The sequence below is a fragment of the Bos taurus genome, chromosome 29 (assembly GCF_002263795.3).
Source record: "Bos taurus isolate L1 Dominette 01449 registration number 42190680 breed Hereford chromosome 29, ARS-UCD2.0, whole genome shotgun sequence".
Classification (NCBI taxonomy): Eukaryota; Metazoa; Chordata; class Mammalia; order Artiodactyla; family Bovidae; genus Bos; species Bos taurus.
Window position 1 is genome coordinate 43,553,752 of NC_037356.1, and position 14,699 is coordinate 43,568,450.

At 51.6% G+C, this 14,699-nt stretch overlaps 1 protein-coding gene across 1 annotated transcript; it reads left to right on the forward strand.

Moving 5' to 3' along the window:
- Positions 1-3,604, forward strand: TIGD3 (tigger transposable element derived 3). Its single transcript, XM_005227228.5, has 2 exons — positions 1-902; positions 1,823-3,604. The coding sequence occupies exon 2, from the start codon at positions 1,839-1,841 to the stop codon at positions 3,252-3,254; it is 1,416 nt and encodes a 471-aa protein (XP_005227285.1). The 5' UTR covers positions 1-902; positions 1,823-1,838; the 3' UTR covers positions 3,255-3,604.
- The last annotated feature ends 11,095 nt before the right edge of the window (positions 3,605-14,699 follow it).

A 14,699-nucleotide genomic window follows, 5' to 3' on the forward strand; every position in this document is an offset into this window, starting at 1 on the left:
GGCTCTTCCATCCAGGGGGGTCTGGTTTTCCAGTTGGTATGTCATTTCCATAGATACTGGGCATACAGCTCAAAGTCCACAGTATGGCCCAAGATGGAGTCCTGCTTTCAAGATGAAGCTTCCTCTGTTTCCTCCTTCACGGGTATATAAGGTTTTCACAAAAACTGGTTGGGGTCCTTACCTAAGAGGAGAGTCTGCCTTGGGCCCGCCGGTGTAATAAACTGCACTCCACTATCTGCGTTGTCCTTCTGAGTGAGTTTGTTTCCCAGAATGCATGGCTACAACAGTCTGTTGTACCTTGGCTGACCGACCTGAGGTCAGTGCTGTCCATGGTAACATCTTTTGTGTGGCTTATAACCTGCTTCTATTTTTCAAAGACCACTGGGTAAGGGGAACGAGATCTGTTTGGTAGATGAGGAAGCTGCCTAGGGTCACGGCCAGGAAGACGTACTGCGTCCACGCTGTCGAGTCCTGTCAGGCTCCGAGGGCCGGGTCCCTGAGGCTGGCGGCGCATGCAGGACTCCCGCCGCGACCAGTCTCCGCCTCGCCATCCCTTCTTGCAGAAAGCTCCGTCCCCTCGGGGACCTGACGACCCGCCACTTTCGCAATGTCCAATGAGACTTAGCCGGGGGCGGGACGGACTTCACCGAAGGCCTATCTAATTGGTTCGGGGCGGGGCTGCGGCGGGTGGATGCTGAGCGGCGGACATCGGTCTTCCCAGCCTGGAGAGACCCCCGCGCGGGCTGCGCGCAGAGGGTGCGCGCGCCCGCCGCCCGCGCAGCCCCTCTGTCCGCTCGGCGCGTCCCTCTCCTGCTCTCCGGTAGCCGCCGGGAGAGGGGCTCGGGAGTCCGGCCCCAGCCAGAGCTGGGACCCGGGCGGCAGCCGCGGGACGAGCGCCTGAGGTGGGTGCAGAGCGGAAGGGCTGGAAGCCGGGAGGCGGGGAGGCCGGGCAGGCAGATGACTGGGTCCGCCCTGCCGATGGACTCCGGGTCACCAGAGGGAGAGGCCAGCCGAGTTGCGGAGCCCGACTCCTCGCCTGCCTGGGTCCCGGACGCTCGTCCCCCTGCCCTCCCAGGCCACAAGCCTCCCCGCTGAGGACAACCCGCCCCTCTCGCTGCCCGCGGCCTCCTAACCCCTCCTGCCCTTTGTCGCCTGTGCACCTGCCTTTCGGCCTTGTGTTTCCATCCACCCCCTCTCCAGGCCGGACCCCGGCCCAGCCTTCCCTGCTCAGGACCCAGCCCCAAATTAGACTTGCTTCTTCAGCCCCTAGTCCGTCCCTCTTTGTCGTCTGTACACCTGTCACCCCAACTCTGTTCATTCACTCCACCACCCGCCCCCAACATCATCTAAATTCAGCCTAGGCCCGGAGCCCCCTCCCTGTCCTGGGGGTTCCTCCCGCCCGCTCTGATTATCCCCTACACCTGCCCCCCTCGGCCCCAGCCCCTGTCCTCCCCCGTCCACGCTCCTTTGTTGTGTCTGCAGCTGTCCCCTCGTCTCTATTCATCCCTCTCCCGCGGACCCCTTTCTCCCTCTGACCAGGGGGCCATCCCCTCCAGGCTCTGTTCTGTCATTCTCCCATCAACGCCCGGCCCACTGCCCACTCAGCCTGGCCTTTTCCCTTCCTTTCAGCCCAGCCTTCTCACCTCCTACCCAGGATACCCTCGCCCTCTCCCAGCTGGTCCAGCCTTCCCTGGACTGCCCCCGCCCCTCCACACCAACCTGTCTCCCTGCCTCATATACTCTCTTTTCCTTGCTGCTCTCCTCTCCTAACCTGCGTGGCCTCCACCGTCAGTCCCCCGCTCACCCTTTCTTCCCTGCCCAGGTGCCGCCGAGAGGCCATGGAGCTGTGTGGCAAGAAGAAGCTTCACGCCCTGTCCCTGGCCGAGAAGATCCAGGTGCTGGAACTCCTGGATGAGTCCAAGATGTCCCAGTCGGAGGTGGCCCGGCGCTTCCAGGTCTCCCAGCCTCAGATCTCCCGCATCTGCAAGAATAAAGAGAAGCTGCTGGCGGACTGGTGCAGCGGCACGGCCAACCGGGAGCGCAAGCGCAAGCGGGAGTCCAAGTACAGCGGCATCGACGAGGCTCTGCTCTGCTGGTACCACATTGCCCGGGCCAAGGCCTGGGACGTGACAGGGCCCATGCTGCTCCACAAAGCCAAGGAGCTGGCCGACATCCTGGGCCAGGACTTTGTGCCCAGCATCGGCTGGCTGGTCCGCTGGAAACGCCGAAACAACGTGGGCTTCGGGGCCCGCCACATATTGGCGCCTCCGTTCCCCCCTGAGCCGCCTCCCCCAGCTCCCACTCCCCAGGCCCAGCTGCCTCTTTCTCTTAAAGATTTCTCCCCAGAGGACATTTTTGGCTGTGTTGAAGTGCCCTTGCTGTATCGGGCAGTGCCTGGCAGAGCGGGTACGTGTGATCGGGTGCAGGTGCTGCTGTGTGCCAACAGCAGGGGCACAGAGAAACGGCGGCTGTTGGTCTGTGGGCCCCAGGCTGCCCCACGATGCTTCTTTGGGGTCAGCAGTGAGGCCCTGCCTGCCTCCTACCACCCTGACCTGGCCATCCCCTGGTCGGAGTGGTTGTCACAATTCGATCGGGACATGGGGCGGCAGGGCCGGCAGGTGGCCTTGCTGATGGCTGCCCAAGTGGTGGAGGAGGTGGCTGGCCTGCCTGGGCTCTGCCACGTGAGGCTCTTGCCTCTGTCTGCTGCGAGTCCCACACAACCCCTGCCCAGCTCCGTGGTCCGGGCATTTAAGGCCCATTACCGGCGGCGTCTGTTGAGCAAATTGGCTGCCGCCCAGAGCGAGAGGGCTTGCACGTTGCTGGCCGAGATCGGGGCGGGCATCACAGTTCTGGACGCTCTGCACATGGCAGCAGCGGCCTGGGCCAAGGTGCCTCTCCAGCTCATTGTGAGCAGCTTCATTCAGGAAGGGCTGGCTCCCGGCAAAACGCCAGTGGCCCAGGACCAAGCCTCAGAGGTGCTGCAGGTCCCCGGTGGGCTGAGCCTCGAGGAATTTTCCCGCTTTGTGGATCTGGAGAGTGAGGAGCCTGTGTCTGGAGCGTGCAAAGAGGAGGTGGGCCCTGCAGACGAGGCGGGAGGCGGAGAGGACGGCTTCGAGCCCCTGCCCACCAAGGCTGATGCCCTCCAGGCTCTGGGCACCTTGAGGAGGTGGTTGGAGTGCAGTGGCACCACCCCAGAGCTATTTGAAAATTTCTATGCCTGTGAAGAGGGGGTGGAGCGACTCTGCTGCCTGTGAAGGGCTCTTCCTGCCGCAGCCCTCTCTCCTGTTTCCCATGGAAACGCCCTCTCTCAGAAGGCAGGTTGGGGGCTGGTCTCTTTCCCGTGGAAATGGAGCTTTTGTGAAAGGTGTTGAAGGGAGACAGGTTGGGAGACCAAGTCTAGGCTCTGAGCAAAAGTTGTCCAACCCCTAGAAAAGAGAGTCTAAACACAGGGCGGTGGGGCAGTGAAGCTCAGCTGCGTAGTTTCGGAACCTCTGTGGAGGCTGGGACTTAGGAAGGTGGAATAGGAATTTACAGACAGACCGACCCCTTGAACTCCGTGTTCAAAACAGTTCTGCTTCTGGAAATAAAGCTTTTAATCAGAAAAGCGGCCAAGGTTTTATCTTTATGTGTGTATGTGTGCTCAGTCATGTCCAACTTTTTGCGACCCCATGGACTGTAGCTCACCAGGCTCCTTTGTCCATAGAATTTTCCAGGCAAGAATACTGGAGTAGGTTGCCATTTTCTGCCCAAGGGGATCTTATCGACCCAGGGATTCAACCGGTGTCTCTTGCATCTCCTGCATTGGCAGGCAGATTCTTCACCACTGTGCCACCTGGGAAGCCTATTATTTTCATGAAAGGAGGGTATAGAAACTTTCAACTCAGGTTTTTTTGTTTTTGTTTTATGCAGGCCACTTTTAAAGTCTTTATTAAATTTGTTACAGTATTGTTTCTGTTTTATTGGTTTTTGACCTCAAAGTATGTGGGATCTTAGCTCCCCAACCAGGATTTGAACCCTCATGCCTTGCATTGGAAGGCGAAGTCTTACACACTGGATCACCAAGGAAGTCCCAAGACTCAGATTTTTTAAACTGATTGCCAAAGATTGCTGCCATACAGATGTCTAGAGCTGTCTGAGAAATGACCAGGAGTGAACCTCCTCTCCCAGAATTCCAGCAAGAAGGAGCCCTGGGCATGGGGATTCATCATGGGCTAACAGACAGACAGATTCCCAGGACATTCTGCTTCTCTGATCATTTCCCTCTTTGGGGAATTCACCTCTATTGGAGTGCTGTCTGAGAAAGGAAAAGGGGCAGGCTAAGAACATTCTAGGGAAACAGAAGGAGCCAGAACTTGGAAGTCATTCATTCTTTTTTTTTCATTTGTCTGATTATTTCACATCTCTTTAGCAAGGCTTCTTGAGGGCAAGGTTGCAAAGGCCGTGTCCCTGCCGGGCAGGACCTTGCAGACAGTGGCGGTGGAGTGTGATTAACGGCCATCCTAAAGGCGTGTGCACAGGGCTGTGAGCCCAGGAAGCCTCTGGAGGAGGGGAGCTTTGAGTTGCAGCTGAAGGACAGACAGACAGGAGAGTCAAGGACAGTCCTGGCCAAAAGGCAGCGGGCTTGGAGGCAGCTTTTCCCAGAGCGCACAGGGAGGCCCAGGGGGAGCAGGAGGGGCCTGGAGCCCACTGAGCCTAGTGGTGGGGCACCCCCGAAGAGTTTCAGGTTATTTGTAAGGTTCTAGAAAACAGATGTGGAGGATGGGTCAGAGATGTGAGACCTAGAGGAAGAGAAACTCACTGGTCCCCGTGAGAGATGGGGCAGCCAGAGCCAGATCGAGGCAGCAGGGCAGGAAGGGCATAGTTTACCTGGAAAGGATCGGGACTTTGGACGCAGACAGACTCAGGCTGGTGAGGAGTCCAGCTCATGGCAGAAATCGTTCATGTGGCCTTTCAGGTCGAATGCAGGAATCACAAGCCAGCACAGTGCAGTTTTCTGGGGGCATCGCTGGCAAGGACGCAGGCCAGCTATGCCTCTCCAGCCCAGGCCCCTCCCCATGGGGCCTCAGCCAAGACCCTTACTGGGTCTTACTGGGATCCTTACTGGGGTTGCGGGCTGAGACACTTCTTCCACCCTGATGCAGCATCTTTCACTCCCAGCCCTTCCTCCCTCCCCTACTCCGACCCCCAGAGCCCATAAAGTGGAAGGAGCCCCTCCAGCAGCCTGCCATCTGACCCTCCCCTCCAGACTGGTGAAAACGGGCCCCTGGGGAGCTGGTGCCTTTTTTTGCTCCTCACAGGGACACCTCAGTGAATAAAGGCCAACTGTTCTTTCAGTTTGGCTCGTCGTCCTCACTGACCACCTCTATGCCTGGCTGCTCAACAGTGAGACAAAGGTATGTCACGGTCCACTCGTAAACTGTTCTGAAGCTTCTTGCCAGCTTTCACTCCCAACATAAGATCCCAAATCACCTGCCTTTCCCCACAGATTCTGCTTTCCTACCTGCATTCACTCCTTTTTCCTTGTATTTGTTTATTTCCCTGCTCTGGGTCTTGGTTGCGGCACTTGGGATCTTGAGTTGAGGTGTACAGACTCTTAGTTGTAGCATGTGGGACCTAGTTCCCTGACCAGGGATGGAACCCAGGGCCCCTGCCCTGAGAGTGAGAGTCTTAGCCGCTGGACCACCTGGGAAGTCCCCCTGCCTGTACTCATTTAAGTTGTCCTTTTTCTAAAGTCATTCCAGTTCTGACATAACTCTTTAAATGTTGAAGCCAAAACTTAGAGGATCTGTGAAGACCTGACCGGAGTAACAGAGGGGACGGATGAGCTCCGTTCCCAGGGGTCCTATTCCTATTGCAGGAGCAGGATACAGCATGGGGTTCTCTCATTGACTTCATCCCAGAGCCTTTTTTCTTTTTTTTAAACCCATCCATTACGTCTTCCTTTCTTGTACTGTTACCAGGTATCATACTTACCTCTTCCTGGGTGGCTCCATGTGCTCATTTAAGCAGCATTCACTGACATTTACTGAATGCTTTGCTTGTGAAGTGGGTCCTATTCCAGGACCTGAAGCTAGTGCTGAACAAGACAGAGAGAAAAAAGAGAGGATCTTCCTCGCTAAGCCCTTCTTTCCTGGTAGAGGGGATAAAGAAGAGACAAGTAAAGAAATACACATGGTCATTTTGGACAGCAATAAGTGCAAGATGAAAATAAAATAACGACGTTCTAGAGAGGGCTTCCCTGGTGGCTCGGTAGTAAAGAATCCTCCTGCCAGTGCAGGAGACACAGGTTTGATCTCTGGCCAGGAAGACCCCCTGAAAAAAGGAAATGGCAACCCGCTCCAGTATTCTTGCCTGGGAAATCCCATGGACGCAGGAGCCTGGTGGGCTGCAGTCCATGGGGCCAGAAAATAGTTGGAAGCGACTGAGCACGCATCCACACAATAGAAATTATTGCTGTTGTTACATTCATCATCAGCATCAGTCTGGAGGTGATGAACGTGGGGTGCAGAGATCCCCAAAGCAGGAAGATCGGTTCCCTGTCTTCTTATATCAGCATTGTCCCGTGAGAAATCTCTCCCCATCTACCTTCTGCTTCTCTTCAGCTATGACAATTCTTTTGGGTTGTTTTTTTAATATATATAATCATTTTTTTCAATGCAAAGAAATAGAGGAAAACAATAGAATGGGAAAGACTAGAGATCTCTTCAAGAAAATTAGAGATACCAGGGGAACATTTCATGCAATTGCTACAGCTACTGCTAAGTTGCTTCAGTCGTGTCTGACTCTGTGCGACCCCATAGACAGCAGCCCACCAGGCTCCCCTGTCCCTGGGATTCTCCAGGCAAAAACACTGGAGTGGGTTGCCATTTCCTTCTCCAATGCAAAGATGGGCACAATAAAGGACAGAAATGGTATGGACCTAACAGAAGCAGAAGATATTAAGAAGAGGTGGCAAGAATACACAGAAGAACTATATAAAAAAGATCTTCATGACCCAGATAACCACAATGGTGTGATCACTCACCTAGAGTCAGACATCCTGGAGTTCGAAGTCAAATGGGCCTTAGGAAGCATCACTGTGGACAAAGCTAGTGGAGGTGATGGAATTCCAGCTGAGCTGTTTCAAATCCTGAAAGATGATGCTGTTTAAGTGCTGCACTCAATATGCCAGCAAATTTGGAAAACTCAGCAGGGACTCCACAGGACTGGAAACTCCACAGGACTGGAAAAGGTCAGTTTTCATTCCAATCCCAAAGAAAGGCAATGCCAAAGAATGTTCAAACTACCTCACAGTTGCACTCATTTCACATGCTAGCAAAGTAATGCTCAAAATTCTCTAAGCTAGGTTTCAACAGTACGTGAACCAAGAACTTCCAGATGTACAAGCTGGATTTAGAAAAGGCAGAGGAACCAGAGATCAAATTGCCAACATCCGTTGGATCATAGAAAAAGCAAGAGAATTCCGGAAAAAGATCTACTTCTGCTTCATTGACTACACTAAAGCCTTTGACTGTGTGGATCACAACAAACTGTGGAAAATTCTTCAAGAGATGGGAATACCAGACCACCTGATCTGCCTCCTGAGAAACCTGTATGCAGATCAAGAAGCAACAGTTAGAACTAGACATGAAACAATGGACTGGTTACAAATTGGGAAAGGAGTACATCAAGGCTATATATTGTCCCCTTGCTTATTTAACTTATATGCAGAATACATCATGTGAAATGCCAGGCTGGATGAAGCACAAGCTGGAATCAAGATTGCTGGGAGAAATATCAACAACCTCAGATATGCAGATGACACTACCTTTATGGTAGAAAGCGAAGAGGAACTAAAAAGCCTCTTGATGAAGCTGAAAGAGGAGAGTGAAAAAGCTGGCTTGAAACTCAACATTTAAAAAACTAAGATCATGGCATCCAGTCCCATCACTTCATGGCAAAACGATGGGAAAACAATGGAAACAGTGACAGACTTTATTTTCTTGGGCTCCAAAATCACTGCAGATGGTGACTGCAGCCATGAAATTAACAGACGCTTGCTCCTTGGAAGACAAGCTATGACAAACCTGCTGCCGCTAAGTCGCTTCAGTCGTGTCCGACTCTGTGCGACCCCAGAGATGGCAGCCCACCAGGCTCCCCCGTCCCTGGGATTCTCCAGGCAAGAACACTGGAGTGGGTTGCCATTTCCTTCTCCAATGCATGAAAGTGAAAAGTGAAAGTGAAGTCGCTCAGTCGTGTCCGGCTCTTAGCGACCCCATGGACTGCAGCCTACCAGGCTCCTCCGTCCATGGGATTTTCTAGGCAAGAATACTGGAGTGGGGTGCCATCACCTTCGATGACAAACCTAGAGAGCGTATTAAAAAGCAAAGCCATTACTTTGCCAGCAAAGGTCCGTCTAGTCAAAGCTATGGTTTTTCCAGTAGTCATGTATGGATGTGAGAGTTGGACCATAAAGAAGGCTGAGTGCTGAAGAACTGATGCTTTTGAACTGTGGTGTTGGAGAAGGCTCTTGAGAGTCCCTTGGACTGCAAGATCAAACTCGTCAATCCTAAAGGAAATCAGTCCTGAATATTCATTGGAAAGACTGTTGCTGAAGCTGAAGCTCCAATACTTTGGCTATGTGATGCCAAGAGCCAACTCATTGGAAAAGACCTGATGCTGGGAAAGACTGAAGGCAGTAAGAGAAGGGGACGACAGAGGATGAGATGGTTGGATGGCATCACCGACTCGATGGACATGAGGTTGAGCAAGCTCCGGGAGTTGGTGATGGACAGGGAAGCCTGGCGTGCTGCAGCCCACGGGGTCACAAAGAATCAGACACGACTGAACAACAACAATAACTCATTTTTTAAAACTTTTAAAAAAATGATTTTATTTATTTATTTTTGCCTGTGCTGGGCCTTTGCTGCTGCACAGGCCGTTCTCTAGCTGCAGTGAGTGGGGGCCACTCTTCAGTTGCGGTGCACGGGCTTCTCACTGCAGTGGCTTCTCTTGCTCAGAGTATGGGCTCAGTAGTTGTGGCACACGGACTTAGTTGCCCCGAGATATATGGGATCTTCCTGGACCGGGGATCGAACCCATGCCTCCTACACTGGCAGGTGGATTCTTTACCAGTGAGCCACCAGGGAAGCCCTATAGTCATTTTTGTACTCTCTTGTTTCCTCTCTTTTAATTCTTTTATATATTTAGATCTTTCATGCGTGGTTATTTTAAATTCTGCATTTGCTGAGTGTAATACCTGAAATCCTGGCGGGCTAAATCTGTTGCTTTTGTTTCTCCTGATGCCTTAATTCATGGTGGCTTTTTTCTTAGTGGGTCTGGTGGTTTTTTGGTCCTGGAATTTTTTTTTATTGGTTGCACTTAATCTCTGGAAAACCTGAAAATCCCCATTTGGGGACTCTCCTTTGGAAAAACCTGTAGTTATTCCTATGAGACACAAGGGGGCAGTACATTCATGATAAATTAATTCCTGGGAGGAAGGTGTCCCAGAGCTGAAGGACTCCCGTAGCAGATGCTGTGGTTCATAGGAGCCCATCTTTTTTTTTTTTAACTTTTTATTTTAACTGGATTATAGTTGATTAACAGTGTTATGTTAGTTTCAGGTGTACAGCAAAATGATTCCGTTATACATACACATGTATCTATTATTTTTCAAATTCTTTTCCTATTTGGGTTGTTACATAAATACTGACCAGAGTTTCAGGAGGCCATCTTATTCTGAATTTTTTCCCACCACGGGGAAAGGCAGTTTTCTTTGTAGGTTCCCTCTACTGGTGGGTGGAGTTTTTCTGTTCTGCTCTCACTAAAGGTGTAGCCCTTTCCAGGATCTTGACTTAATTTATGAAGGTTGTGTTCGGCTGCCTCACTCTCTGGGCCAAAGTCTTCTGTTCTTCTGTGTTTCTTTCATCTTCAAGTTCTCAGTGTCACCGTTTGCCTCAAGGGCAGCACAGTTCCAACACATGCTCACTGCCTTGTTTTGAAGGGGTCTTTGGGACGTTCCCTCACGTCTTGCAAAGTTAGCAATGGTTTTACAATCATGTTTGTTATCATGGTTGAAACCTAATGCCTTATAGTAGGAGGGCTCTGTGTAAAATCTAGAGCGGGGAAGACCAGTTTTCATTCATTCATTCGTTCGTTCAACAATTATATATTGAGCTTCTGTAAGCCCACTAGTGTTTTAATGAGCAAAAGAGTCAAGATCTCTGCCTCGTGGAGCTTGTAGTTTAGAGAAGAGACAATTATAACCAAAGAGAAAATGTTAGTTACTCAGTCATGTCCGACTCTTTGCAACCCCATGGACTATAGACCACCAGGTTCCTCCGTCCATGGGATTCTCCAGGCAAGAATACTAGAGCGGGTAGCCATTCCCGTCTCCAGGGGATCTTCCCCAACCAGCAGTTGAACCTGGGTCTCCTGCATTGCGGTAGATTTCTTACCATCTGAACCACCAGGGCCACACAAATGAAAGTATGTGATTACAGACTGAAAAGGGGAGAGAACATCAAAGTACAAGCCAGTGGTTCTCAAACTGCGGCTGAAACCAGCAGCATCCAGGAATATAGTGAAAAGCAAATTCTCAGACCCTCTCTAAACCAAAGGACACTGACCTAGAAAGAGGAGCTGAGGACAGTTTCACTATGGAGGTGATGCTGAACTGAGAGCCAGAGGCACAGAGAGTGAGAATAGCGTGCACAACGCAGATGTCCTGCGATGGGAGGGAAGCGAGAGAGGAGGAATGTCCAAGTGCTTTACAGGCCGTGGAAGGAAACTGCCTCGATTCCTCAGAGCAATGGGAGGCCATCCAGGGGCAAGAGGAGTAGAGGGACCTGATCAGATTCGCATTTGAAAAGTTATTTGTCCAGGCAGGACTTGGGGTGCATTAGTAGGATTGGAAAAGGGAGAATAAGTCCCAAGTTTAGCAGCAGGATTCACAGGGGTTGGGGACCCTTTTGAAGTGGGAGCAGGGGAGAAGGAAAGCTGCTCTTCTGGCCTCCGAAACTCTAGGCACGTGTGGGATGCTCAAGGATCTGCGACCAGAGACAGTTGGCCACGTGGGCCGGGAGCTCAGGCCAGCACTCAGGCCAGAGATGCCAATGAAGGGCGACTCCTCTTGGCTCAGTGAGTCTGGCAAAAGTGATTTAACCAGAATCATCCCAGGGTTCTGCTTTGTCCCCCTTTACCTGCATGTGTAGCCCTTAAGTCTGTATACCCAGAAATTAATCTCCTCCATTTCTCCTACTGTGATTGATGCTGTAAGAATAAATACGACAGGGGACTTCCCTGATGGTCCGGTGGTTAAGACCTCACCTTCCAGTGCAGGAGGAACAGGTTGAGTCCTGGTCAGGGAATTAAGACCCCACAAGCCTCAGGGCCAAAAAGCCAGAACAAAAAATATAAGCACAACTGTAACAAATTCAATAAAGACCTTAAAAAAATAAGTACGACATTTGATGACCCAAATCCAATGAGACACTGTTTAACATGTTTACCCAAGTTGTAAACCATTTACTTGTGACCCTCAGACACCACCCCCATGTTCAACCTCAAAGCAGGTTCCTGTACTATTTCCTAGTTCTCAGGGACTCCTCTCTGAATGAGTCTCAAATAATGATGCGTAAAAGTGAAAGTCGTTCAGTCGTGTCCGACTCTTTGCCACCCCATGGACTATACAGTCTATGGAATTCTCCAGGCCAGAATACTGGAGTGGGTAGCCTTTCCCTTCTCCAGGGAATCTTCCCAACCCAGGGATCAAACCCAGGTCTCCTGCCTTGCAGGTGGATTCTTAACCAGCTGAGCTATAAGGGAAGCCCAATAAGGCCAAACAACATGTGTTAATTCCTTAAGGAGTTTAACAGGCATATTCTGACCCCCTGCTGATATGAAACCATCTGGCTTTTAAAAATATCTTTGGTCATTTCCTGCCTGATCTTTGTTTGTCTTTCCACCCTCCTTTCCAAGAGGAGTGAGTTGTTTTCTCTCTAATCACACTGCGCTTAACCCTCACCTCACCACAGCACTGTTCTCCAGGCCAGCTGGCAGCCCTTGCCATAGGCCAGTGGAAGCGACTCAGGCTTGGGACCGCATGGCCAGCCAGAGGGGGGCCTGCCACTCTCTCTGGTTCTAACGAGGAGCACAGAGGAAGGGAGCTCCCGCCCCTCCACACAGCGAGGAAACAGAAACTGTGCCCTGCAGTGCAAAGGCAAGCTTGCGGGTGGAATTACAGCCCCCAAAGGATCTAATTAAAACAAAGTTGCAGGACTTCCCTGGTGGCACAGTGGATAAGCATCTGCTTGACAGTGCAGAGGACATGAGTTTGATCCCTGGTCTGGGAAGATTTCCCATGCCGCCGAGCAACTAAGCAAGTGTGCAACAACTATTGAGTCTGTGCTCTAGAGCCTGCAAGCAGCAATGACTGAGCCCACGTGTCATGATTGAAGCCTGCCTGCCCTGGCGCCTGTGAGCCACACCGAATGAGCCCTGTGCCACAACTGCTGAAGCGCCTTGAGCCCGTGCTCCGCAACAAGAGAAGCCACTGCAGTGAGAAGCCTGTGCGCCGCAACTGGAGAGTAGCCCCCGCTTTCTACCCCTAGAGAAAGCCTGCTTGCAGCAAGGAAGATACAGCGCAGCCAAAAAAACAACCCATAAACAGAAGCGATACTATAACAAATTCCACAAAGACTTTTAAAAAATGATCTACATCAAAAAATCTTGGGGGAAAAAAAGTCAAAAAAGAATTTTGGAAATTTTATCATTATTATTTTAATTTTTTTTGAAGCTGTGTGATTCTGTTGTATTTTTTATTTTTTGGCTGCACCACACAGCATGTGGAGTCTTAGTCCCCCAACCAGGGATCGAACCTGCACCCCCTGCATTGGAAGTGCTGAAGCTAAACCATTGGATCACCACGAAAGTCCAAAAAAAAGCATTTTTAAATTTTCTTGTCTTGCTAACTGGTGAGGTGGTGAGAAATGACGAACTACAGAGGACCACTCTGGCCTCCTGCCCCATTTCTAAGAACCACCTCTTATTTCACATGCATGCTGTTCGCTCCCTCAGAACCAGCCCCCGACTCCCCTGAGAAGTTCTGATGACTACTCCCCAACACTGCAGTGTCTGGCCTGAAATCCCTGACACTGCAGTGACCCTGGAGATCTTGGACTGGCCACTTGGGCTCAAGGACGGACCAGTTAGAAGGGATCTCAGAGGAAACTGGGGCACAGAACGGGCACTGGCTGCCTCAGACAGACCCTGTTTTTCCACACCAGGAACATGGGCTGCCTGAATCTGCGTGAAATCTGTGTAAGAGACGAGGCCACCGGAACTGGAGTTCCAGTCACCAGAATGACAGCTTCCTCAGCTTGAAAAGGTGATGCGTTTCTTCCCTTAGAAGCATCCAGAGCACCATTTCTTAAACTTTAGCCTGGAAAGGTCCATATAGCCAAAGCTATGGCTTTTCTACTAATCATGTATGGATGTGAGAGCTGGACAATAGAAAAAGGCTGAGTGTCAAAGAACTGATGCTTTTGAACTGTGGTGTTGGAGAAAACTCTTGAGAGATCAAACCAGTCAATCCCAAAGGGAAGAAACCCTGGATATCCATTGGAAGGACTGATGCTGAAGCTGAAGCTCCAGTACTTTGACTACCTGATGCAAAGAGTGAACTCGTTGGAAGAGACCTTGATGCTGGAAAAGATTGAAGGGGGCGACAGAGGATGAGACAATTAAATGGCATCACCAGTTCAATGCACATGAGTTTGAGCAAACTCCGGGAGATAATGAAGGACTGGGAAGCCTGGCGTGCTGCAGTTCATGGGACACGACTGAGGGTCGGACACGACTGAGCAACTGAACAACAACAGAAGAATCACAGTGAGAGTTTTGTGCAACACTGATTCCCAGGCCCCAGCCTCAGAGGTTCTGATTCCGTCAGTTCAGGGTGGGGCCTGGGACTCTGCCTTTCTAACCCCCCCTAGGAAGTCCTCTTGCTGCTGCTCCATGAACCACGCTGCGATCACCCCGACCTTACCCACTGTGTTAGTTCGGGTGAAGGCTAAAGAGATGTCAGAATGCAGCAGCCCAGGGCGGCCAGTCAGCAGTGTTCACTGAGTCCCTGGGTTCCAGGAGCCCCCTATATCCTCACCAGTGGCCCCTATTTCCAGCCAACAGTGAGGAAACTCCTCTGAAGCAAGCGATGGGCAATTTGCACACATTTCTTCTGCTCACATGTCGCTAGCAAGAAGCCAAGCAGCAGTCCCCACCGAGGGGAACAGAGCCTCACTCAGCGGCCGCGTGCCCAGCGGCCATGCTGTGAGAAGGGAAGAATGCTTAGGGTCCTGTCTGCTGCTGTTTCACATGATCCCATAAACAAGGGATCCGAAGAGCACACGGGGAGGTCGAGTCCGGGTGAATCTGAGCTTAGGTGTCTTGTGGGAGACGGTCACAAGCCCCAGGCAGAGCAGGATAGCAGAGCAACTGAGCTCTGGAGGCGGAGGCGCAGATGCGTGCAGGCGAGCTGTGTAAAGCAGCAGCCGTGAGGCCTGGGACGGGTGACGCGCTGTCTCTGAGCCAAGGCCACCTCCTGTGTGAACCGTGGTGATAACACTGTGATTGTCTTTATACGGGGGCCCCAGTAAATGGCAGGCATCCCAGGCGTTCAGGTCACCATGCGCGGGCGGAGGGGGCCCTGGTTGATCCCAGAC